Source organism: Columba livia, chromosome 2 (assembly GCF_036013475.1).
Source record: "Columba livia isolate bColLiv1 breed racing homer chromosome 2, bColLiv1.pat.W.v2, whole genome shotgun sequence".
Classification (NCBI taxonomy): Eukaryota; Metazoa; Chordata; class Aves; order Columbiformes; family Columbidae; genus Columba; species Columba livia.
In genome coordinates, this window is record NC_088603.1 from 123,218,236 (window position 1) to 123,245,487 (window position 27,252).

At 37.6% G+C, this 27,252-nt stretch overlaps 1 protein-coding gene across 4 annotated transcripts in view; it reads right to left on the reverse strand.

Annotated features, from left to right (window-relative positions):
* Positions 1–27,252, reverse strand: part of TOX (thymocyte selection associated high mobility group box) — a 217,646-nt gene that overhangs the window by 63,917 nt on the left and 126,477 nt on the right. For all 4 annotated transcript variants that reach the window (XM_005506487.4, XM_065053618.1, XM_021292927.2 and 1 more), the window contains exon 3: positions 22,087–22,329. In XM_005506487.4, the coding sequence (XP_005506544.1) occupies positions 22,087–22,329 (243 nt within the window). The remainder of the gene's footprint in view (positions 1–22,086; positions 22,330–27,252) is intronic.

A 27,252-nucleotide genomic window follows, 5' to 3' on the forward strand; every position in this document is an offset into this window, starting at 1 on the left:
AATAAGAATGCCAGCAAACAAAAGAACAAGGTCCTCTGAATAGCTTTGAATAATATTGTTAACATTCCTAATGCTATAAGCTAATATCTCTTTATGTATTTGCTGTGAAATCTCTACAGGCCAACTCTCTTTAATTTGTAAGAAATCCCCCACAGAAGGATGACAGGTTCCTTTGAATGTAGAAAGAGAGGGGTGGGCATGTAGTCAAACTTACAGAAGGTTGGGGGATTTTTTAATTGCAAATTAAAAATGTCATTTTGCACAAAATGGAGCTCTCAGACCAGTGAACGTGGATGGGTAGAATTAAAACATCCTACTGACAATTTAGTCCCAAGTAAGCATTCAGTGAGAACTGGAAAATATAACCTTAAAATACAATCATCTTAATCTTAGTTAACATTTCACTGGTGTATTTTAAAAAGCTTTTCCTCCACAGAGGCAAATTGTAAAATAAGGATGCCAAAAGAATAAAGGAACACTTGCACATGTTAGCAAATCACCAACTAAGTAACCAACACTGAAGTCTTCAAAAAGCCATGGAGATATGTTTAAAACCTTCTAAAGATAACAGAATCTCTATTAGAAATGCCAATAGAAAATATTTATCTGATTCTAGTTGGATCCAGTTGATGTGTATGATTTGGCACAAACCCAGGTCCTTTACACTACTATAAAACAACCTCTCACAAAGAATCCTTGAACTATCCCAGGTCAAGGCCTTACTTTTAATACTTGATAAGCCTAAATCAGCAAAGAACAGAACAAACTACTGCTGACCAACACAAGCATAATGGGAATTTTCCCCCATTCAAGACATTGTACACAACTTGCAGGCCAGGGAAAGATTTACCTTTAGTACGATTAAAGTAATATAAATCACAACAGCCTGTACCTGGCAGGAACATTAGCAAAAATCTGCGTAACTCTGTGCTGCCACTGCATCTAGACACAATTCTAGCAAAACAAAGCTTCCACACTTGCCCACACTTTGCCTACATCTGGTCTTTGCAAATGAGTCTGTGGTAGTTCTCAGTTCCTGTCACTGGACTGGTCCTCCAGCATGGTGACGATATTTTAGTGGGCTTGTAAATACATACATACAAGGACTGAAGAGGGAGTGCAGGTCTCACTATGTGAGCTGTAAAACCTTCTTGTAAATATTTTTATATACAGCAGGAAAAAAGCCAGTGGCAAAATAGGGAACAATCTTGCTCACTGCATGAATACCTCCCATCACCCAAGACAATAAATAACAACTTGTTCTGATGCTGAAGTCAAAGTTCTGGTATGGACTGAGGCTGAAAACTTCAGTTTAACTAAAAAGGAAGCAAAGAGGTGAAATGCCTCCCCCTCCCCACACCCTGTAAAGCTTGTGTTATGAAACTTAATAAAGCTAAATCAAAGAAGTACAACACCCTATGCATGCTCCTTACTGCAGCTTTCTGGGGTACAGGGAAATATTACCGATGGAAGAAAAACTAAAAGTAAGAACTCCAGGACTAATGAAATGCAGCTGACTTCCTTAGACCTAAGAGAACTGTTTACTTCCTCCAGCAGACATATGTATGATGAGTTATGTGAAAAGATACTTCAACACAACATCTTCTGAATCAGCAATGAGTCTCAAACCAGCATTACAGGACAGGTTTTGGCCAGCCCTCCAGCTGCTCACAGTGCTCCACCACAGACCACCACTATGCTATTCTCCTTCATGAAGCAGTTTGAAGGGTCTGCTTCATGAGCACGTTTGAGCCCAATGCCTCTTCCCTGGTATTTTTGACTGCCACGTGGTCCTCTCTGCTGCTGCTATAAACTTGTAGCCTCCTTTCTTGAACTACACCAACAACGAGCAGGATTTTGATTACTCTGTCCTAAGCCAGCACTCCTCTTGATGCCACATACAGATGAGAGAGCAGAAGTGCATGGGTATGTACCATGACATGGCCTAGCACAGATCCACAAGGATATAGCACAAAACTTGCATGTTTTTATTGTCCATTCTCTACAAAGGGAAAAATGTCAGCCCTTTGTACTCTGTATATCTAACACAGATACTTAACACCACCCCCTCCAAGTGGAATATGCACCTGCGATGGTTGAGTGAGAAAAGACATTTATCTCAATCTGCTCTGGAAAAAATGACAATGAATGAAGATGAGAAATCCTCAATTAAGACCTGGGAAGCAGACAGTGACACAAGTTTATGAGCTTTTTTATAATAGCTGTATTGTTTGGTGGTGCTGTAGGTTGTTTGTTTGTTTGTTTGTTTTCTCAGATACAATAAAGATAATCATTCAACTAAAATTCTGCAGTGAGGAAGAATACAGAAGCAGAATAGCTTCTTCTTTCTTAATCAAAACAAGTATAAGGTTAAGAAAATGCATTAGCTTTACAATGAGAAAGGTAAACCAGGTAATTTATTTGTACAAGGGATCCATAATGCAGGATTTTTAAGTACATATGACTTTTTACATACTGTATTTTTCATTCCACCACTCTATTTTACTGCACATTCCAAACACTTACTAAGCACGGGCAATGCAGATTAATGTCTTTTTTTTTCTTCATTTGAGACAGAGAAACTGAGGCACAGACAAATTTATCCAGCAACTGTAAAATCCAAGATAAGAGCACTTCGTGCACAAAAAAAGTCCTACACAAATGACATACCCACGAGAAACATTGCAAGCCTTTCCAAATATTTTAATGGGGTTTGATTCATGACCTAGAAGACCTATGAGTAGCTTAATCTGTCAGACATTAAGTCCTTAATCTATTGACTTCTTTCATCAATCCCTTTAACCTGTCTTTGTTTTGGACTGTGACCCTGTCAGAGGAACTGTGTGGATTTAATGGAAATGCCATGGAAGGATCCTTCAGCAGTTCATCAGAGACATCATGTCTCCATCCTGTCCGCATCCCGTCCCCATCCTGTATTCAGTGCAGTGGGTATTAGGGCTAAAGATGGGAGATACATACCTGTTCTGAAAACATCTTAACATGATTTTTCAACTAAAAGTAGCTTTGCAGATTGCATACACTTGAAAACCTGAAGTTTCAGGGGTGGGAAATCAAGCATGAAAGACCTCATATTCACCCTTTATATTATCACTAAATGTTCTTCACTGTTTTTTTACTTGTTTAAATGGAAGGGACAGATTTTCACTTGATCTTCTCTGTTAGCACCCAAGAGATTATATCTCCTCTCAGATATGTATATATGTTATTGCTGACTGTAATGTTAATATGAAGGCAGAATTCAGTTCTATCATTAAACTTGTAAATTAATGTTTGACTGTGATACTCTTATACTCTGCATGTACATGAGCAAGTACAGATGAATACTATGATTTACATTCCTAGTAGCTGGATGTCTATCTACCTAAAATGCCACCTGTAACTTATACAAATAATTGTTATTTTATGCACAAAATAAACACACAACTTATACAGTCTAATACTAAACTGAAGCATGAGAATCCAATCCTATTTTAAAAGAAAATGAAATATCTCAGTAGGCAAATGGATATTAAGCTTATGCCACACACAACTACTTTCTACATTTTGGAATAACTGCTTTTCAAAACGTGCCATGAGCAGTTTTTTTCTGTGCCTCTGTTTCTGGCCATTCTGTCAGTTTTTCACCCATACCCTCAACCAGGCCTGAGATCTTGTTTACACATTTTTATCTACCATATGTCTCTTTCTGATGGCTACATTACAACTAGTCTTTTTAGTCAATATTTTAAAGGACTTGGCATAAACCTGAAAAGCAATTGCAGAGATGATAGGCTAAAAAGTTGTCTTTGACTAAAGCTGGAAGTATTAAGACCCTGAATAAGCATATATGTTTGCAAGAATCACACTGAATACAATTTTTAAAGGATTCTTCATTTACTATGGTCAACAGTATAAATGTATTAGCTACCAAAAGCACTCGCTACCTCTCTGATCGCTACCCAGAATTTCCTGATGTTTCCTGGTTACTAATGCAGTAATGCAGCATTTCTTGGCATGCCTGTGCAAAGTGAAAAGAATATCACAAGGTGCTTTTCTTGGCTATGACATTCCCAACAGACTGTAGCATGTGTCAACAGAAAAGCTAGAATGATGTGCCACCTTCTTTAATCGACAGACACATTACACACCAGAAAACATTAAAAATATCCTTTTTAATGTAACTTCTAAAAAGATTTATAAAATTTGATCTGTGAAACAGTTCAACAGAATAAATCATGTTCACTCATTATGAGTTTGACTGTATTTAGATTACTTATTTTGTAAAGATCATTATCCTTGATATAAAACTGTCACATATTAAAAAGGACCCTATATGCAGATAAAGGTTCCCCAGAGAGTTTCTGAAACCTACGCCATATTCCATAGCTCTGTGTATCATATTTGGGGCTTTTGAGTTAACCAGAAGTCATACAAAAGTACATGTAACCAGACAGTTCTTTATTGACTTTGTTTCTGAAGAGGCTTATGCACACTATATATTCAGGCAGCTGTAAGAAATAGAGTGCTCTTATGCAACATGCTCCACATTTGACAGATACACACAAAAGTATACAGTGCATTTGGTCAAATCACACCCTGTTTTCATGCAAAAATGCATTAGACTTGTTGCTCTGACATAAGTTGTATTGGAAGAGCGCCATAACCAAAACACTGCAACAATTTTGTGGCTGTTGCTAGGTTTGCACCCAAATGTATACTTTGATTCCTTTTTTTGCTGCTATGTATGTCTGGGCATTTTATAAAATAAGCTTTCTCTGCTGCTTTGATTTTGCTCACTGCGTTACAGCAACTGGGGCTTTGCAAGAGCGGTTAGTTCCTCGTTCAATAATTCTTGGTGCAAAAATAGAATTGACTCTATGTTTCTCCAACTGACATAACCGTACCTTCCATAAATTAAATTAATCTAATTCCTTATATGATGTAGCTGTAAGCAAGAACTGCAGACCTGGAACTCTACCTTTTTCTACAAAGCATGAATAATGATTTCTTCTTAGGTGGGTGTGTGCACATTCTTGTTTTATTAGATCAGTCTCACGAAAGAAATATTGCCTCATGGATGCTATGATTATTTTTAACATATTGTCAAAACCTGGCAAAATTACTGGCTATCTCAGGTTACTGATCTATCACATTTTCAACCTAACTTTATCACCACAGATTTTTTCTCTTTTTTTGAAGTAAACATCTGTGATGTCTCCTAACAAAATGTGTGGAAACTGACAGATCAAACTTAAAACCTCTCTTTGCCCACTCAACCTAAAAGATTTGAATCCACCACTGCAGCTGATCTAGAGAAAAGTGGTCAGAAGCCCTAATTTTGAAATACTTGCCAGTCATTTGAGTTGTTCTGTAGGTCTGTGATTCCTTTTCTAAACTGCTATGAATTTCAGGTATCTGTATAATTTTAAGATTGTCATACCAAAAAATCCATAAATTACAACCTCCAGAGGATACTAAGATAGTGGAACAGAACACAGTAAGTAATCTTGCTACTAAATCATTGGAATCACAAGTAGAAAAGAAACAAACATCTGTTCTTCTATAGGTATGAATGGAAAAATTGAATCATAGTAAATGAGTATGAAAATATCTCCTTCAGAAATAGTATTATTAATCCAGCAGCTTCAATTGAATGATCTCCTCATAACACCTTAATACTAGTAACAAAATAAATTATCTGTTTAAATGGAACATTTAGTCTGCATTCAATACAGTCTTGTCATGTTGACACTAGTAAGTTAATAAACAAGTGGGTATTAAATTAGAATACAGGAATGAAATATACACTACTTGAATCATCTGAGGGGAAAATACATATTTTCAGTCATCATTTTAAATTGTTAAAAACCTATTAGACAGTAAGATCACAGTAAATACACAACTTCAATATGCTCTAATTCTGTGCAATTTATGAGATTTAAGCAAATATCAGTGAGAGTTTTAATTTGGATCTCCCAACAGCTAGACAGGATTATTGTGAGTGTAATAGTTTTATGTTCAAGTGGGATTCTGCTATATTAAACTCTTTGTTAAACAAATCAGTCAAGCGCTCTCTCTGGAATTTTAATTTGCACCTTTGTAGAAGATGAGCAGTGTTTCACTTTTAAGGTTTGATTATCAGCACGTACTTTAAAGAGGCAAGATCTTACCACTTAATACGAGTTTTCTTTCATTTTCACTTGAGCGGAATAATATTTTCGTCCAAAAAGGTTATTATTGCCTTTAGTTATGTATCTCCCAGGGCATTTAATTTGCAGTAAAAAATACTCTGTAAAAAATGTTGCCATGTTGTCAACTTAAATAAAATCTGTTTTCTGTTAGGCTGCCAATCTCTGCTATCACGTTAACTGCGGCAGCCCCACCCTTTACCAAGGACAGTAAATAGCAGCGCACTCAGCAGCATCACCAGAATTGGGCTGGACACAGAAATACAGGTCTAAAACTTCCATGACCAGGCAGCTCACTGCAACACCCTTTAACTTTTTTAATGCTACCAGTCCATCTCACTCTGATTCTTTCATGCCAGGTAGGTAGTGCATATACGAGGCATCTTACCTCATGCTGATTTTTAGATTTTCTTTCTTACTCTAGTTCCAGTCCAGAATTTGAGACTTCTAAGCCAAGGACTTCTCCATCCCCCTGGCTCCCTGGCCATTCTTCTCAGCTGCCACGCAGGCTCACTGTGCAGATTGCCTGCACGCAACCTTGTGAGCTCTGCCAGAAAATCCATCAGAGGCTCCACGTTGCACCAAGGACTTGGTATTCACACAGACCTCAGGACACCACTCTCAGCAGACCATGATCTTCTGATTCACCGGGCAGCAGCAGGGTTATTGTTGCTTCTCACCCAGGTGTTCAATGGGTGTTCTATGAAAGTGTCTTCATCAATAAAGTAAGGTCTGAAGCCTTTCAAAAGATCTTTATTTGATTGTATAAGAACTATTATGTCACTGTCCTAATTCTCACAAGAAAGACTAAAAGACTGTAGATTAATATTAAGTAAGCATTTGGGTATTCTTATGGCTTAAAAAACCCAAAAGTTAACTTCTTGCTCTAAATAATGCTTGTGTAAGATGCTAAGCTTTGGTCTTATACATCCAGATGGATGTTCCAGATATTCTGTAATGGGCAGGTCTCTCACTCTTTCTCTCTTTGATCTCTCTTTGTCTCATGTCCTGATCAAACAGTCCTTATTCTCAGAAGATATTGCCAATAAAAGATTAATCACAACTGATGTGTTCCCCCTGCCTCAACTTTGGTTTTGCTGTTCTGGCATTTGCCAACAAAAACCTCTGCCAAAAATGCTCGTCCAACTCTGGCTGCTGTTGAATGCCTGGAGAGTATCAGTGAAAAATTAAATGTCTCCTCACTGTTGGATGGAAGCCTACAATGAACGTTAGCACAGAAACAGCAGACAGGCCAGGTATGAATGTGCAACCACTTCTGACCTTCTCTGAGATATGGCTATCATAGCATGTGTGAAGAGAGAAGACAGGCTTATTTCACTCATGATGAATCCATGACATCAGTTCCAAATCTCTCCTCTTTTATTTGCTGCACATTGGATGTCTCCAACTTGCCTTCAAAGGTAAAATTTAAGTTAAAGTCCTAGCTGATGTTACTCTTAATTAGAAACAAGTAATGACATACCTTATATAAGATTTTATTCTTGACTTCAAAAGGACATACCTGGGTTTGTTTGGTGTCTTTACTTTGAAGAAAATGTCTTTTATTACTTATTTTAGTACAACACATTAAAATCAAATATCTCCTGTAGCAAAACGATTCAAGTCTCTGGAACTCAAATAATTTTCTAATAAAAAATGCATGAGACAAATAAATGCACTTTATGTTCCACAAGAAAAGGCAGTTTCAACAGGCTAATGCTCAGAGAAAATTCATTTTATCAACCAGCCATTTCATTCTTTGGTGCTGCTACAAGCTCCTCGCGGTTGCTAAGCAACCATAATTCATCGTACCTTTTAATGGATACTCTGCTACTGCTGAGAACATTAAGGTGAAGAGAATAAATGCCTTGGGTGAATCTTGAAATCTTTCATTATGCATGTCATTCTATTTCTGTAATGCTATAATGCTGAAATGTTTCTGTGGCAGGAAACTGAGTTGTGGTAATTGCATATTCCACTCATATATGTTTTGTAAGCAGAGCAGCACGTACTTGTCTAAAATGAGCTATTTCTAACATGATTGAAATTGGACTTTTCTACTTCTAAAGGTAGTAAATAAATCTGAGGTGGGAAAAAAAGAATGAGTCTGGAGTAAAATGTCTTGAAATTTTCAGCAAGAGTGACAAAATCGTATGTTATAAATTGAAAGTAATCAAACAGGCTTGATTGTAACGCCCAGTGGTAAGCAAATATATGGTGCACAATTGAAAATCCAAAAAACTCAATAAAGAAACCATATAACCTGTGCAACTTGCATCTTTTTAAAATGCATGACATTCAAAGACAGATACATGTATGCTAGATCAGGCATCTCTCTGTATTATTAAAACAAACCTCAGGTTTCAGCTGAATGCAAATAATGAATATTATGTGCATTTCCCTCCTCATTGTTTAGGGCCTTCTCTCCCCTTGAGAAATACTTCCTTAAACCAGCCAAGGGGTACCAGCATGAATACGATTTCACAATTAACTTTTTATTTTGCGAATACATAGTAAAGACATTATAAGGTAAGATAGAGTACTCAGATACTTTCAGTGATGGATGGCACTACAAAACCCTAAGATGGATTCGTTTCTATGGGTGCAACCTGCATTTCTCTTCCTGTTTATCTCCTCTTTCACACTGGTGTATACCAGGTCATGTGTTCTTAAGAAAGCAGGTATATGCAGATAAGATGTGAATTAGTTTTTCTTTGCTTTGAACATCAGATTCAGGTTTGCATTTCATTTATTTTGGGAAAAATACAATTAGCTTTGGAGGGAAACTAGTTACTTTTTTTTTTTTTCTATGTACCATTTAACATCACTTTCCTTTTTACATGTCAGTTGCCTAGAGGATGGTGATCCCAGTGAGTAGCTACACCCTGGAAAAGTCTTACAAGGCAGAACACTGAACCACTTCTGACTGTTCTCCTACTCAGGTTGCCAAAACTATGGGAGCAAATAGTGGCCTTCCATGTGGGAATAACAGATGTGGAATCATAGTAGCCACGCTTCAAAGTCTTCCAGAAAAACACACTGTTACGTTTCTTAGAATCACTTGATCACATCTATAGAAAGACAGGGAAAAATCCAAGGCCTTGTGTCATCTTGAATTGGAATGATATCTTAGGCACAGTAATATGATGAATGATACTTATATCTATCAAAAGCCACATTATTTGTCTAGAAGCATTTAACTGTGTCTCAGATACATGCTTAGTGTTGATCCAACCTACAATTTCTAAAGTTAAGAAAAATTCCACCTCCTCTGGTACAAACCAGCTTCGTCTAAAGTCTTGCAGTTTTGACAAGGGTCAAACATAATATAATGAAAGAATGCAAAATTAATATTTTAAGCTTCACTGTGAAGTAAAGAAAGAGGATACTTAATATCATTTATCACAGTTGGAGGAGAACAGCAAACTGAGACCTAACCATTGGAAGGTCACAGCCAATAACGTTTCTGCAAATAGAAACGGGTTGCAGAAGCATCAAATGTAAATTACTGTTTGCGGGAGAATTTTAATAGAGATCTACGTCACATTATAAAATGTTTAATTGTAAGCCCATTTTAATAACACCATCTGATTAAATGAAAAGATGCCTTGCTGATCGCAATTACAATCTGTCAAACTGCATATTTATTTACAGTTTGGTTTCCTAAAACCATAAGATAAAAAAAGGAAACTCTATTCAGCTTGTCAGCAAACTATAATTATTGTGTATCCTTCTGTCAGTTTCTGCATAAAACTTTTGGTTCTAAAATGGATCTAATTATAACTACATCAACATTTTTATAAATGCTTGCTTTCCTTTCTTTCCCCTTCCCTCCTTCTCCCCCTCTCTCCTTCATCAGTGAATTCTTTGTTGGAAACTCAGGAAGAAAAACTTCTAAGTAAGTAACATTTGTTTGTCTAATTTATCGTTTCTATCCAAAGTTATTGTTAGAATACAGAAGACTCTATTCAATGTAAATATTATTTATGGCAGTGCACTTTCCTAGAACTGCACTCCAGCAAAGCCTCTGGATTAGGACTCTATTGGGCTTTTTTCTGCTTTGGCATTAATGTCTTGAATATCAGCTGAGAAACTCTTTCCAAGTATATCATGTAGCTCATCTTCTACAAAGTCTATTTACTGTAATTTATGACCTTTCACAAGACACAATTTGCCAGACAAACAAGAAATGAGTCCAAATGTCTGAACACTAGTGTATGTATCAAGCAGTTATAGAAATTACATCTCAAAGAAAGGTCTATTAAATCATCCATCCCATCTCCCAGCCAGTGCAGGATTTTCCCATATGTGTATGTTCCAGTGCTTTAACACTACCTGGCAGACTATTCAGATGACATTACAGGGTTTTTTTCCAACCTTCACCAGTTGCTTATTTTTATCCCATTACCTGCAGTGATAGCCCTGAAGTATCATAAACATTTATTCCTTCACCCTAACCTTCTAAGTAATAGATGATGATAAATATAATATTGAAAATATGTACATAAACAGTTTCATAAAATAACACACTATAGCTGAACCTTCAAGAAAACTTATTTTGCCTAGTGTAGATTATGGGCTAATACAATCTGGATCATGATTACATGCTAATAAGATTTGGGAAAAGCTGATTATTTTTCTACTGTTTCTTAAATGGTCAAGTCAGCTGTGAACCAAAACAGTCTGACTTAATGTACATCCTCTTGAATATTTATTTCCTAGCTATTGAATATTTATTTCCTAGCTATTACCTATCATTCATTCTTAGACAAATATACATTTTATAAAGATAAATATATACATATATTAGGACACTTTAAAAATAAAAATAAATAAAAGACGGCTGAAATGATTCAATGATCTGCAGTAACCTCCACTGACTGCTGAGTTTTACATATACAATAAACAGGTGAATTTTTAAGGTTGAGGACCTGTACCCCGAGTTTGCTTGAGGAGTCTGTGCAGTTGCCACTAGAGGAATTGTCTAAAAAATAAGTTAGACAAACAACTGTCAGAAATGACAAACATATAGCATAACCCACTTTTGAGAGATGACCTTTTAAATTCCTCCCTTGGACTAGACTAAGGGAGGGAACTTAGGGCTCCTTCTGAACCAAACTCTGTAATCCGGTAAGTAACACAGCATTAAAGCTGCACTGAGCCAGGATACAAGAGGTCAGGTTACTCGTGTAACTTTCTTCCTGTAGTGCAGTTTTGCTATACTGTTTTTAATTATAAGATAATCAAAATGATAACAAATGTTTCAAAATAGCACACTGACATTACAAAAAAAGCCATTTCCAAATTATGATGGTAGCGTGGATCATTATTGACAAACATTTTTGTTGACACACCCTTAATCTGATATAACCTCAAATCTAAATTTTCACAGTTTTCCAACAAACAAAAGCATCTGCTCTGGGGTGATCTCTGTTTCTGTCGGAACTCTGGGAAAGCCCCTACAGCTGGACAGGATCAACATGAGGCCAGAATGTTTCTGAAAAGCCCACTGAGATTTGCAGCAAGTCACAGAGCTCCTAAAATGCTGTTCAGAGGCAGAGGCCACAAACAATGAAGTTAGTGCAATGGTGCCTGTCACAATTAAAATCACATGCCCTGGGCAGAGAACTTTCTTTTCAGGTGTTTTCCCCTCCATGCATTCGCGAAAGTCGATGGCGAGGGAAAAGAAACACGTATGCTCTGCAACTGGGCCATAAAGTCTTGGACTGAAAGTCTGGGGCAGCAAAGCATCAGTCTCTGTGGTTAAAGAGATACTTCACTTCTCTCGAGAGCCAACTGAGTTTCAAGGGCGAGTGAAACAATCCTCGCATCTTTCCCATGGCTCCTAAATAAGGCTGCTGTATCACTTCCAGGTTGCATCATAGTTTATAGATCTCAGTTGTCAATTATATGCAGTCACCAAAATTGCTTTATATTAGATGTGTGACATGTGGCAGTTTTTTCCTGCCTTTATTACATTTGAGGACTTCTTCTAGTTCTAATATTGAAAGTTGTCTCTCACCACACTGCTGCCCACCTTTACATTACCAACCATCACACATAAAATCAGCTCCTGGCAACAATATCTTCATTATTATTGGTCCCACAATATAGAGTCATCTTCTTCTACCTTGATTTCTTGTTTTTTCAGCCTTTTTCAACTTGAGACTGATTTCTACTTATATATCGTGAATTATATTTCATTGTGTTTTTAATAAAGTAAATGTCTTTCTGTTCTACAATATAGTACTTGACAGATATGAGGGGCTGATATTCCAAATATCTATTTATACCATTATTAGTACCTTACCTTCTTAGCTAATTAGACACTACAAAGCACTTCAAGAAACAATAAAGGTGCTGCAGAAGAACAGAGTGGCCCTCACTTCAGTTTTCCAATACTGTGGTTTATTTTTCCCAGAAAAAGTAACTCTTAAAAGTTTTGCCAGTGGTTATTTTACACCGTACTCTTTTTGCCAAGCAACTTAAGCTGCGCTTAATATCCAGATCAGAACTAAGCCTATTGCACTAAACACTTTTTATGCTACTTCATAAGAAAGAGGAGTGTAATAAAATTCATTTAGCTGAGATCCCACACTTGAGTATTAGGGCATATGTAGGAAACTGAAGTTAATCTCTGAAATTCTTTATGTATGAATGAAGGTAATCTTATAGTGTATTAGAATGAAGTTCCATCTCTGACTAAAAAACAGTGTTGCATTCTCATCAAGAGCCTGATCCTGTAAATCCTCCATGCAGGACAAAACCATATAATTTCAAACACTTTTGCAGTTAATATAACATTCGTAAGGATGAAGGGAAGGCACCTGTAGCCCAATATCACCACTGCCAGGAAGTGGAATTTCGAAGATGTGATACAGAGCAGCCTCATCTTCCTGTCCATTAGGTATGCCATTCCTCACCTTAGCAACTAGGCTACTACCTTTAACTCAGGTAGCAAAGGTGCCCATCATATAAAGTTGCTCTAGTTTCAGTCACTGTTTAATGCACAATGTGGATCCACACCTGGGGAAAGGGGGGATCTTGCAGTTCCTACATCCTGTCTTTTACGTTCCCTTTCCAGCAGAGGGCTTCAGTGATCAACAGTGTGATACATACTTACATACACACATATCCATAGATATGTTCATATGTATGTGTATTCATGTATATGTGTGTATGTAGCCTGAGCACTGCAGCTTGCATCACCTCCAAGTTGGGGCAGGAACAAGGAGTGCCATGTCACTGCCTGTAACATCTCCTTTGTCTCTTGTTCTCCCCCACAGGTTGGTTGAAATAGGAACGTTGGGCACACACTGATAATATGTAAGATGAACTGTAATGACTATGTGCACCTGACTTCAGACAGAAAGGGTTCATTTTTGTGGGTTTTGTAACTGAATGATATGCATGAGCTTGCCTCAGAGGTCTTCCTCACTCCATAAGGATTCTTGATGCCACAACACACTTTAAGTCTTTTTTTGTAACTATCAATTTATGATACGCACAGAAAATGAATTAAGAACATTCATTTTCATATATTTATTGTCCAAATATAGAGGCAGCAGCATGTACAACATGCCATAAATGCAATTTAAAGGTGTGTGAGTGAGGCCACAGAAATGAGTTGCTGAAGTACAGCATTACACTAGCAGTGGAGGTTAAGGGTTTACACACTATCCCCAGGGAGTCCCAAAATGAGAAAGGGTATTTACATTATATTTACATAGTGTGTCTGTACAGACTTTGTATAAATGAAGGGGGAAAAAAACAGAGGCAGACATCAATCTAAACTGAATCTTTATGTTATTGAAAACACCAGGGGAGGACTAGACATCCTTACACTTTTAGCATTTCTTAATTGCCTTGAGAAAGAACAAGAGATAAAAATAAGAAATGAGTTATTTTTTACTGATGATTATTTCTCCAATCCTCAAACCACTACCAAGTAGAATTTCTTCTTCCCTCAGCAATATACTTCCTGCTGAAAAAAGTCAGTGGAAAACTGAAACAATTATACTTAAAGTTCTGTAAAACCATTAAAAAGGATAAAACTTGTTTGAGACTATTCATTGCACCTTTTAAATTTCTTCAGTTCAGAAAAACTGAGAAAGCCAATGAAGTCTTTTTGCTCCTGCAGTGAATTTAAAATTTGCTAAATATCTATGACTCTACACAGGCAAGACTAGACAAGGAGAATTCACACTCCGTTCTAGCAGGTAACTCCATCATGAAGCTCTGGGCTGTTGGTGTCCCAACCTGCAGCAGATTCATGCAGCACATCCGAACTTCCAGCAGGCAAATGGCAGCTTGAGTTAAGACAGTGGACGCCATAGTGGGACTGGTCTCGTCCATACAACCCATCTTTCTACTCCCTGAACAAGATGGGATGAAATGAGGAATGCAGTACATCTCCATGAAGGGTGTGCAGTTTTCTCAACTGCTTTCAAGTTTCAACAAATACAAATGCATAAATTTCAATAATGAAATAGGTGGAAGGAGAGGCCACTCCAACTGATGCACCAAACTCTCTCTTTCATCTGCACTGTGGGCTTCTTCTTCCTTTTTGTTTTCACAAAAGCATCTTCACAGTTTTTGAGAAAGACATTTCACTTCTATTCCATCTACAGGCCTTAAGATCACTAAGATTTTCTTTGCCAAAGACTGACTCTTCACAAACATTTCATTATCTTGCTGTTCTCGACAAGTACATGCAATGTTAAAAGCAGCAGATTAAAGTCAACAATCTCTGCTGCTGAAACCCCTGAATTTCTGACATTTTCTGAGAGTTATGTTTTCTCTATTTGCATACTCTATTATCTGTTTTGTTTGACACTTGCAGCTATGATGCTGCTTATGCATTAATCACTCCTGTGAGTACTTCACATGTGAGGCATTGTATAATCTACCACCCACAAGTGAAGGATTTCTCTCCGTGCCACATTCATCATGTCTTAGCCTGTGCCTATCTGGTTAAAATCTAAGAAACAATAATGAATACTGCTACACATTTTTCTCTCACTTTTTCATGTAGCAAATAAATTATTATTCCTTCTTGAAATTATACTGAAGTTGTTTTTCTACTGAATTTGTGAAATATGTGAGCCACATGGAGTCTCAAGAACTGCAGTCAAATAAACAGAGTGCTGCATTTCCCAAAGGACAGTAAATCAACAGCTTCATTGACAATTTTAAAAATGAGACCTGGAATTATTCTAAAAAGAGTTCTGGTCATTTGTGTACAAATATTTTCCTACAGTAATGAGCAAATATTTACTTGCTTTATCTTTAAGATAAATTCTTAGTACTTATAGACAGAAGGTATAGCCTTACCAGACGCTTTAAAACCAGAAAAAAAAAGCTAAGTTCATGAAGAGCACTAGCCAAAAATATTCTCAGAGCAATTCTAGTCCTAGTTGACCTCGAGAAGGTGAAGTCCATCAACAGCTCGCATGCTCAGCTGCTTTCTTCCACTCTGCTGATTTTCTCTTGGGAGAGAAAAACTGTAGAGGTGCTACCAATTGAGGTGCTACCAGCTGGGGTGCTAGCAGCGATGTTCCCCCTACCATGTCTTCATGGATTTAATGTTTACTGCCAAGAGCCCCAAAGGGACAATGTCACCCACAGGAAGGTTCTGGGCTCTCTGCAGTAGTGCGGGTGTCATTAGACCAGTCCTAGATAGCACACATCTTTTTGAGAGATGTCCCATCTTGATTTCAATCCTCAGATATAGAAAACCAACCACATCCCATAGTACATTATCTAAACGGAAAATCTCTATCACTGTTAAAAATGTATGCTTTGTTTCCAGTCTGATTCTATACAGCTGTAATTTCTAGACATCTGATGTTTTAATGCTTGTTTTGTAGCATGGTGAAGAGCCTTCTGCAAGCAGATACACAATATGCAGGTATTTATAAAATCCTGATCAATTTACATGTTAATCAACTCCTCTACATATTATTTCTGTTCTCTTTCTGATGAAAAAGAGTGAACCAGACACCAGAAGTAAGGAAAGATAAATATGATGTCCCAGACACCTTGATGGAATAAATCATAATTCTACCAAAGACAATAAAGTTACGCCAGCTGACATGAGCTGAAGATTTGGCTGTGTATCCCTATGGTTAGGTTGTTTGAAAAAAAGCATACACTAACTATTGTAACCTTTTGCCACACGAGGCTTATTTCAGTGAGAAAATCCAGCTTGTAAAATATGGTGGTTTGTTTGTTTTTTAAGGAAAAGAAAGATATCCTGAAAGAATACAAAGTTGCTTAATAAGATTAAAAAAATATATACTTTAACACAAGATGTTCCATGACCTTGGCTTTATGATTTGATGGTTCTGATGGCAATAATTCACTGCAATAAAATTTGGGGCAGCAGCAGGTCTGTATAGCATAACAGTAAATTTTGATGTAAACTGAAGACCAGAGCCTGGTAATGAGGCACAAATGTGAAGTATTCACCAGAGCCTCAAAGTATCTTCTACCACTGGCATGCAAGACAAGCTAGAAAAAAGTATCCAAGCATGATTCAAATCTCAGCACTTAGGTTAGAAGGGGCAAATCTTTTGTGTTGTTATGAAAGTTATTCATCATCAGAAATAAAAAAATTGTTTGACGCAGTAGTTTGCACTTAAAGATGCCAAAAAAAATCAACCATATAGGTCAGCTTCAAGATGAGTCATGAATACTGAATTTAAACTAATATGTATGAAACGGGTAAAACAAAGTCTCTTAAATCCATCCCAGCTACAACAACAACAAGCTCCTGTACTGGATTTATTAGCAGCCGTACTGTGAATAAGAAATACTAGCTTCATTCTACCTGAGATGAAAAATGACAAAAAGATGCAGCTGTCTGCTTTCTTTCCTGTTATACAGTGCCGCATTTTGTTTAAGATATTACTCTCTCATGGGCCGCATATCTAAAAAATATAATTCATGAAAAAGTATAATGTAATTGTTCGGGCTTTGATGAATTGGGGCATAATGTTAAATAATTATTCATCGCCTTTATTCCTCTGTCAAAGTCTGAAAAAAAAAAAAAAGCTTTTTATTGCCTTTTTTTTTTTTTTTTTAAATAAGGACATGGGCCTTTGTGACATGCATTTTATTTTGAACTAATGCTTCTATTATTCCACATCTGAATAATTCTAGCTGACATCATCTACTCTTCAGTGTCCTAGAAGATCTTTAGCTCTAGTCCACTCCTACGTATTTTATGCATTACATGAAATAAAATACCTCAAGATTTTGAAAATATTTATTTTAAAAACAGCAATGGAATTGTCTGTAATCACATTTTCTGGTCTGCTTTGAAAGCAGCATTATTCAATATGCCAGTGGTCTTTTCCATAAGAGCAACATATTAGAAATTCATGCTGCTCTAATATATCTGAATTCATTGATGTACTGCACTCCCTGTAGACCTAAAGAAACTTTTTTGCTTCAGTTTCATATGTCCTGCACATTACCTACTGATGTGGTGGTTGTCGAAACAGTTGTACAGTAGCCTTTGAATTCAAACTGTGCCTTGACTGTATACTAAAAATAACAGTAAACCCTAAGTATATACGTTATGCTAGCTTTTGTTGCCAGCACCAATAGAGCATTTGGGAAATAAATCCCCTGATTTTATTGCCTTTTAACATATTTTCTACTTTAAACTTCAAACCCAGAAATTTGAAGCATTTCAAGAAACTAGAATCTCTTTCATTTCTTTCTTGTAAATTTTCTACAGTATACCATCATGAACTACATTTTCAAAAAGATCAGCACAAGATTATAAATGAAAGCAGTCCAAAAATAGGGTTTTTTTCCCTCTATGTAAAAACAGCACAGTGATTTTTAACTCTGGGTTCTTGGGGAAAAAAAGCAATCATCTATAGGTTATACTAAAGAAGCTAAAATGTCTATAATCTTGTTGATAAAATGAACATACACTAAGACTCATTTTATAGAACACATCCAAAAGCATTTTTACAGATAAACACACATTCTCATAGGGATGATGTATACATGTATTTGTTTGCAAATGTCAGAAGGGTATTTCTTGCGGTCCTTGGAATATTTCAGGACAATTCATGCAAACAGAGAAGCGCTGGCAGGTCAAGCCCCAGCTGGAACTGAACCAAACCTACATGGGGCTACCTTCAAATGTAGTGGATCAGGAAGGGATCTTTATTCCATTATAAAGAAACGAACATGTCTACAGGACCATCAGGATATCTTTCTTTAACAGCTCTGTCTATATTTCACTGGATCCACTTAAGAACCAGGGATAGAAGTCATGTCTATTTTGAAGGAGGACTTCAGAGAGCTCCCACATCTAGCTAACCATTCTGGGGCTGGACTGTGTGTTCATAACACTGCATGTTCACACCACTGTGTGTCACATTCTGCACAAGTGCTGTGGACTTCTGAACCCCCCATATCCCATGGGCATCTAAAGAAATCTATATGTGACAGCACAGTATAAATTAGTGTGCATGTGTATATGCTTCTATGTCACACAAGCAAAACAGAAATACACAAACATAAAAGCTAATATATGAACTGACAGCAGAATAATGAGAAAGAGAAATTTTAGTGATTTTTTTTTTTTAAGTAGTGGGGGTGCAACAGGAAGTTAAATCAATCAAAAAGACTTCAAAGAAGGCTAATTTGAAATTTAAGTATCAGACACAGTAAATGGCAACAGGAAATGTTCATCTCCCAGCATTGTAAAATTTTTCAGAAAGAATTCCCACAGTGTAAAAAGCAGTAAGAAGCTGATCCCTAATAAGAATTCACTGAGCTGGTAGTGGGCTCTTATTGTGTGTGTTTAAGCACTTCCACAGAGGAGAATTCTTACAGAGCTTGGGGCAAATCCTGCAATCCTTACTCAAAGAGATTTCATTTGCAGCTTGGAGAGAGTGCTGCACAGTATGAAACCAGGACTTCTAATCGGGGGGAGTTTTGAAGGGGTTTCGGGGGGGTACATCCTTAATTTTCAATCTGTCCAAAATCGTAGAAATCCTCATCTGAAAACACCTGATAGGTGAGATGGAAGAAAAATGCTACAGTCAGTGTACAAATAATTTTCCTACTTTGCTTCAGAGCTCACTGTGTTTCCTTTCTCTCTTCTGGCTAGCATTAATTAATGTTTTGTCTATAAAAACATCAACTGAAAACTATTCACTCTAACAGAGACAAAAAGGAAGGTATCATTGCTAAAATACCAACATGCATTAAAAACTGGCTAATAGGAAGAATGTTGAAAGTAAAAAATAAAATAGACCAAATTCAGTCAGATGCACATTGCACTGCAGCTGAATTTGTCCCACTATAAGTAAAATTTGCTGAAGATGTGATGTTAATGAGGGACAGAGAACAGCCAACAGATTTATTTCTAGGAATAATTTTTCTAAAAATACTCATTGGTGCCCTGAAAAATTAAGCGAGATACATGGTTTCCAAATACAATAAGCTCTAGTTGATATACTAGAAATTATGTGGCACAGAGCGTTTAGATAGATTGAAGAAACTTATACATTATTTCTATGTGAGGCTATATAAAAGTGATTTAGGCAAGTACTTGGATCAGAGTTTGATGAGATAGTAAAAAGGAAACTTAGAGATGAGCAATAGTAAGAGAAAAGAGTCATATTGAAGAAAAAATGTAAAAGGTTCTAGAGTGAAAAAAAGAGCTTCAAAGGTAAGGAAAGAATGCTAACTCTACAAAATCCTCTGTCTTTCTTCATCAATGGAAAGCTAAAAGGACAATAGGGCCATTCTGTTCACTGAAGAAGTCACTGAATTCACTGAAGAATTAAATTATCTCCCTCAAGTTAATTCCTCTCAAGTCATCAAATTAAAATCAGAGGAAAGATACTGCTAAACAGTGTTTGAACTGTACAAAATTGTGGTGTTAACATCCTATCAGTTGGACTAACATGAGTTGTAGCTTAGTCCTCTTGACAGACAAGCCAGCCTGAGTTAAAAATATTGCTGGTTAAGAGGCCCTCTTGTGTGCAAGGGGCATGCAAGTTAAGAATAACAGTTGACTTAGCCCATGATGCTCCATGGATCATGCTTTCTTTATTGAAAGAATCCTCAGCAATTACTGTTTAAATTTAGTGCATATTTTCTTGAGTTCTGAGTTCATTTTTTCTGATCTGCACTAAGTCCCCATAGCAAAATTGTCTAGCCATATTATTCAGTTTTTTTGTATTTGTCCTCAATGCAGTAATTCACTGTGATGATCTACAAACTCTCAAGGCCCTTTGTTCAGAGCTTGTTGCAAGAGGTTAATGTGGAACATCAGAGCTTAAAAGAATGCATAGTTTTGAGCTGTAGCCACAGCTCAAAAAAGGTCAATTCAATGAAATACTGTTTGTCTTGAGTGGAGTGTCAAGCGTCCTTTTATAATTCTGATTCTCAGAACCCCACGGAAGATTTAGCTCATGCTCTTTAATGCATGCCATCAGCTTTGTCAAAATGGAAGTAAAATTAAAAACATTTCTACAAAGTGTATTTCTCTATGAAAACTTGTCTCTTCCCCCTCCTCCCACTATTGAACATAACCCTGGGGTCAGATTCTGACCTCAAACACAAAGTGTGCAACACTGTAGTAAATCAGTAGCAACTAAGCAGCATGTAAGAAGCCAAGACTAACCCGTCTGCAGTACAGCTTGTTGGACATTCTCAGAGGGACTGCAGAGCTCCTCGAAAACATGACAGCTTTATTTTCATTAAGTTGCAATGGAGCCCTGTGACAAGATAGATTTTTGTTGTAAACTAACTGTTTTCTGGCCACCATGGCCCTTGGCTCTGGGGCTGTTAGTCTGAGGGGCTGATGGGGAGCCGAGCCGAGATCGCTCAGCCCCTAGACCTCCCTATGCCGCCTCAGCTCCCAGGACTAACTTATCTTTTTTAGGTAATATGATGGGGAGGCAGCAAACTGGAAACCTAAACAGCCTCAGTTCCTGAGCACAGAGCCACTCGGCTGGGACATAGGGCCCTAAGCCTCTGATGCTTAAGAGAAGCCCAGACCCTTGAATCTCAAGGAGTGGAAGATCTTCAACTTTGGCTGTACAGATCTGCAGTTCCTGGGCCCATCTAGCAGAGTGCCTGAAGTCCAGTGCAGCCCAAACAACGCCAGGCCCCATCCTCTTCCATGGGATTCCACATCAACATGAAACAATCTTGTCTGGAGCTGCTATGCAAGAAGTATATTGATTATGTGTAGAGCCCACTTGAAAATGTAACATGTAAAGCAGGTCTGCAGTTGTTGCAAGCAATTTAACATTGAAAGAACTGATTTATAATATCAAGCTTCCCAAGATTATGGCCATAATGACTACCTGACACGCTTTATAAGCAAATCGTCCAGTCATTTCAATTGGATTCTGGCTGACTAAGGACTGGGAACTGTAAAAAGGCTATAAGATTTGGCCTAGAATCAGAAATAACATTTGCTGTTTTCCAAACGTGCAGTAAACAAGAAAGGAGATACTAAATTTTTGTACATCTCTCAGAACACGCAAATAAGAATTGAAAGAGCCTCATCAGACAAACACAGAACAACAGCCATGTGAATCCAAACCCTGCTCCAGCAGAAGTCAAAGCCTTGAGCCTCCTTTTTCCATTATTTACATCTGCATAGAGTGGAAGTAATTCTAATGAAGGTGGAGGGTAACACTCTGGCTTTGAGGAATTCAACTGTAAAACCCCTACTGACTCCATTGGAGGGGGGATTTGATATAGGGAACACAATGTAAAATCCAGAGTGAGGCCAACTCGCTCCAAGACTTGGGTGGTGCAGGAACTGCCCCCTTGGAGGTTTTCACACAGGTCTGTATTTGCATGATTTGGCAACTTAGAACAGAAGGGAAAGACTGAAAATGCTTACCACAGAGAGGGAATTGGAAAGCAGTGTTCCATCTTGGCCAAGCATGTTGGAAACTGTAATTTCAGGTAGATCCATGTTTTGTGGGTGGAATGGGAGGAGGCCATTGTGGTTCATGGGATGACACAGAGAGTGGTACCCAGACTCTATCTCATTCAAGTGCACCAGGGAGTGGTCAGGCAATGACGGAGGAGTAATAGGAGGTATGTTAAAATCTTCACTTTCAAGACTTGGGCCAGGAAAAGACTGGAAAAAAAAAACAACAAAGGGAAAGTGCTATGAAAATTATATGAATAATGGTCAAGAATAATAATAAAATTCACACAAAACAAACAAAAAGAGCCCAACTCACATACGTCTAAGCAGGAGCTTGAATTTAACAAAGAGAATATTTTAAACACCCATATATTATAACAGTGGAGTTGCACCATTACATATGGAAGAAAAATTGCCTCTAAGGCATAAGAATCTCTGATACTTTCACAGCTTCCATTAGAAAGAGTTTTTTTTAAAGAAGCTGAATTCAGACAGATTTCAAGGGTCCTATTAAAATTTTCCAAGAGTGTTCATCTAGCTGAACACCTTTTTCATGGGAATTGTGGAAAAGGGAATGCAATTTATAAAATTAGCATTGGCTCAAAATGGTTCATAAGACTCTCTGCTACTCAGATTAAGAATTACATAGTGAAGAAGAAAGATATTGCTTTTAGGCTTACAGGAGAGCCATGCATTTGTTTTGCTACAAAGGAAAACAAATAAATACAGAAAGAGTACATACTTTGTATGAACATACTTTGTGTTTATAGAACTACTTTTATGGTGTCTCTAAAACATTTTTCCTTTCTTAAACTATCAGTTCAATGATACATACATTTTGTCAGTCATCTAAATGAGTTACTCCACAAAGCAACTCTTTAGTCTCTTGTTGTCTGCTGCCATTAAGTCATCCAACTCAATCTCATCCATCGAAAAGCCACAGGCAAAGTCAGAGTAATGCACCAAGGTGGACAATTGTTATTATTTATCTACATCCTTCATACAGCAGGTAAGCTCATACAGGGAATAGGGGTGGGTATGCTTATATTTCTTAAAGGAAAACGGTGAGCAGGATTGGATACAAGATCTAAATCAGGAGTTAAAGGGATCCATTGCAGTGGTTCAGCCTGAAAACCTGCTCTGCTTTTCTGAAAACAGCCATAATTCTCATCTCCTTGTAAGTGATCAGTCTTTGCCCATCCCATGCACACAGTCACAAGGTTTATAGCACAGAGACTCCTTCCACCCTTCCTACCCCTCTGCAGCAACACAGCCCTGCTCTGAGTGCTGCTCTTGTTAATTCTGGAAGTGCAAGGATTTAAATACATTATGCTCCTGCAAAGTATCTTCAGGAAAGATGAAAATGAGGGCAAAACCAGCAACTGTTAGAAGAAAATGTTTTTTCCAATATAAGTTTAAAATGGAGTATGGTGCATGAATTCATGCAGAAAGACAAGGGAAGAATCAATGCCCCATTATAAATGAAGGCCTTTTTCATTAGTCATCATAGTAATACTGTTCTTCTAATGCCTGAGGTTACTCTCCTCTGTACAAGCATGGACATAGAAACTTAAATCAAAGCAACACCAAACATTGCTACATGTTTTCAATGAGCTGCTGAACACAGAAGAAACTGCTGTAGTACACACTGCCATGGTTCTGGTTGCTTTGCTTGTTTCCCAACAAGAATAACACCGTTGTTACCAAATATCTCAGTATGAAATAGAACAGGAAGGGTAGACTGCAGAGGCCAAAGTAAAATCCCAAAGAATGAAAGCAACAAAACAGGGAGAAGAAATGCTTTGGCAGTGATACCACCATCCTTATGCATGAGGACTTTGATTCTGCCCATGCTTTCCAGTTAGGTTTCTCACCTCCAGCACAGGAGTTTGCTCTTCCCTTGCCACTGGCCTCATGGGAAGTTGGTGTGAATCTACTGCCATTTATAAGTCATAGTTGCCCCTGCTTTTAGAAGCCATGATGCGGCCATCAGTGCAGACATGTCCAAGGGAGGAAATACAGTAAAAAATAGACCCTCATTAAATGGGGAGAAGATTTACACATGGCAAAGGGAATACAATATATTTATTCAACCACAATGTATGAACCGTGCAAAACCAAATAAAAGTATTACGGACACTGTATAACTATTTGCTAATTACCATTATATTAAATCGATGATGAAGAGAAAGGTATCTAAAGTGAGCTGAATGTCTAATGCCACAACAAAAATGCAGTGAGGAACAGAAATTAAGGAAGGGACAACAATCATAATGCTCTTCTGGACCAGCACTATCTCACACAACTACACTTTGATTTGGTTACTGCAATCCTGCTGATTTTACATCCATGTAACCTACATCTACCAGGAGGGATTAATGAGCAGGGAAAAAAGGATATTTTGTGTTCAACACTGTCTTTTCTACTATCCCAAAAGACAGATGGCTTCAAAAAGTTTTCTTTCCCATGATTTTGCAGGTACAAAGATGTATTAACATATTTTTTTTTCTCTCTCACTTTCCTACAGTGCAAATACCTTGTGCTGCATCTTTGCTGAACCACGACGTCTCAACATCTTCTAGAGAAGGAAGAGAAATCTGCCCTTCTACTTCCCTTAAGCAAGAGTAGAAAAGAGTCTACAGTGTTCTCCCACCACTTCTTTAACAAGAATGGAGTTCAACTTACATTCACTACTAAAAGCAAGTAGTCTTTAACCAAATATTGACAGGATGGGTGTCTACACCCATATTGGGGGCATTCAGCAAATCTGCTGTCTTATTTGTACACCCATCTTGCACGCCATATGTGGATAGTCCAGCTTTTACTTTAGTTAGGCTTTGATTTGCTGTGTTTTAAATACGTCCTTAATTAGTAACACTTCGAATGTGGTGGAAGCAATTGAACTGCTGTTAGGACATTAGCTTCACTTTTAAAAAGAAAGTGAAACACTAGTTGCATAGAACTCCACAACCCATGTTGCATCATGTGTAGCCATACAATAATGTTATATATATATTATATGGGCTAAGCATTTTAAGTAGACGGTTGTTCTCTGATTATTGCTTGCTAACCAGTTAGAGTGTATTTGATCCCATATTAACTACCAAATCACTGTCCATTACATCTGAGATTTTTAAAGTAATAGAAGCAGTGTAATAATAACACACAAACCCAACATATAATTCAAGCACTAATAGTTTCTATAATGGTGGTGGGGTTTGTTTGTTTGGTTGGTTGGTTTTTAAGACACAATCTTTTTTTACTACTTTAATAAAGCTAGGCAGAATCCAAGCCACATGGTATGGACAGATATTTGAAAGCATCTGCAGAGCACTCTGTTCAGCTGTTCACCTATTATCAGCCCATTTGGTATTTCCATACTTAGTATATGTGTATGTAACACATACAGGCATAACTTCTTCAGGGAAGATGCTTTAACAGTGATAGGATTGAAGTCCAGTCTGTCTTGTCCAGGAGCATGGTTCAGATGCTTCTAATGACTTGGCACACTTGTATATCAAACACCAAAAGTCCTATATACTTTTGCAGCAAACCCAACGTATCCTAGAAACCAGGCTGTTGCAACTGCATATGGAGGGAAGAAGTAAGGAACAGGGCATATGGTTGTCCTGCCAATAGCAGCTAAAAACTTCAAACACCCATTCCTACAGTGCTACCATCTCTCCCCTCACCACTGGGAAAGCCTTCTTGAGGAACTATCTGGAATCCCCTTGATGCAACTGACCCAGTACTGGCAACAGGCTCTCCTGGAACACCATGTTGTTACCTTCTTTCCCAAGAAGGGCAAATCCAGCACAAGGCCAAGCCTGAGGTTTTCCCTGCAGCAAAATCTCCCACTCCAAGTCCAGTCATCATCCTCTCCTGATCCCTGGGCTTTCTCAGAGCTTCTCTCCTTCCAAACCAGCTATTTATCTGGAATTTCTAGTGAAAGCAGTTATCTACCATCAAAAGCATTAGGGAAGGCTACACTCTCTGTATCCAATTACAATTAATAAGTGCAGTTCATATGTATTAATAAAAAATGGCAGCCTGTAGCTTCAGCTCTGTTAAGTTTTTCTTGGGGGTGGGGAGAAAGTTTAAGGTCTTTCCCCACCAAGGGTTTTTTCCTTCATAGTTGGCTTTACTATCAGCAGGACTTTTTCTATTCAGAAAGACAGGGAATAGCTCCTCTTCATTCTATATTATAATATAATTAATATTATATTAGAAATCTCCCCTTTTCACTTTTGAATTTAAAAAGAGAAGCAGTAAGTGCTTTATTTACTTTACCACAGAGCTTCTAGGAAATTGGCCAGTGGTTTTGCTTTCATCTCATGGCTGTGGGCGTGGATGAGGTGTTTATCGGCTCTTCAGTTTAGGGGAATTTCCTGGACCTTTATTACATTCCAGAAAGCCCTCTGCAAAGTAACACCATTAAGCCCACTGCATAGCACTGAACAGACATAGGCTTTAATTTTACTTTATTATAAAGAGATTTTTCATTACACCTGCATTTATTATAAGCAGATTCCAGTATATTTCAGATGGGAGCTGCACTAGTGGGAACCTCAGAACTGAGCATCCTTAAATTTGGGCTATTGACAGACACTAAACCATGAAAAAGCTGTTTGAATCAAGGATGTCTTCCCAAATCTGAAGGACAAGATTCTATGTTTCTATTTAAATATTTGTGACGTTTCTGCCTCAAATGATGGAAACTTCATAAAGCAGATGATCTTTGAGATGCCCAATCTGAGATCAAGAGAACCCATTATCTATGTCACTTTAGCCTATAATTCTATGAGGAAAGCTTGCCAGAATAAAATTATATGAACACTTAACTCTGATTCACTGTCCCACCCAAGTCCAAGCTTTTGTTCCAGAACAATGACCTCATTGTTCCTCTTCAATTTATCTTTTATGCCACTTAGCCAAGCCAAATCCAGCAACAAGCTATGGAAGGGGAGAAAAACTGGGGTGGGGGGTGGAGGGTGAAGGTGTATGTCAAAGGTCAGCTCTTTACTTTAGCAACACATAACTCAAATTAAGGCTAAGCATCCTGCTGTGCTAACAACACACACACACACAAATCTAGTGTTTTCAAAGAATGCAGATACTCATTATTATAACAAA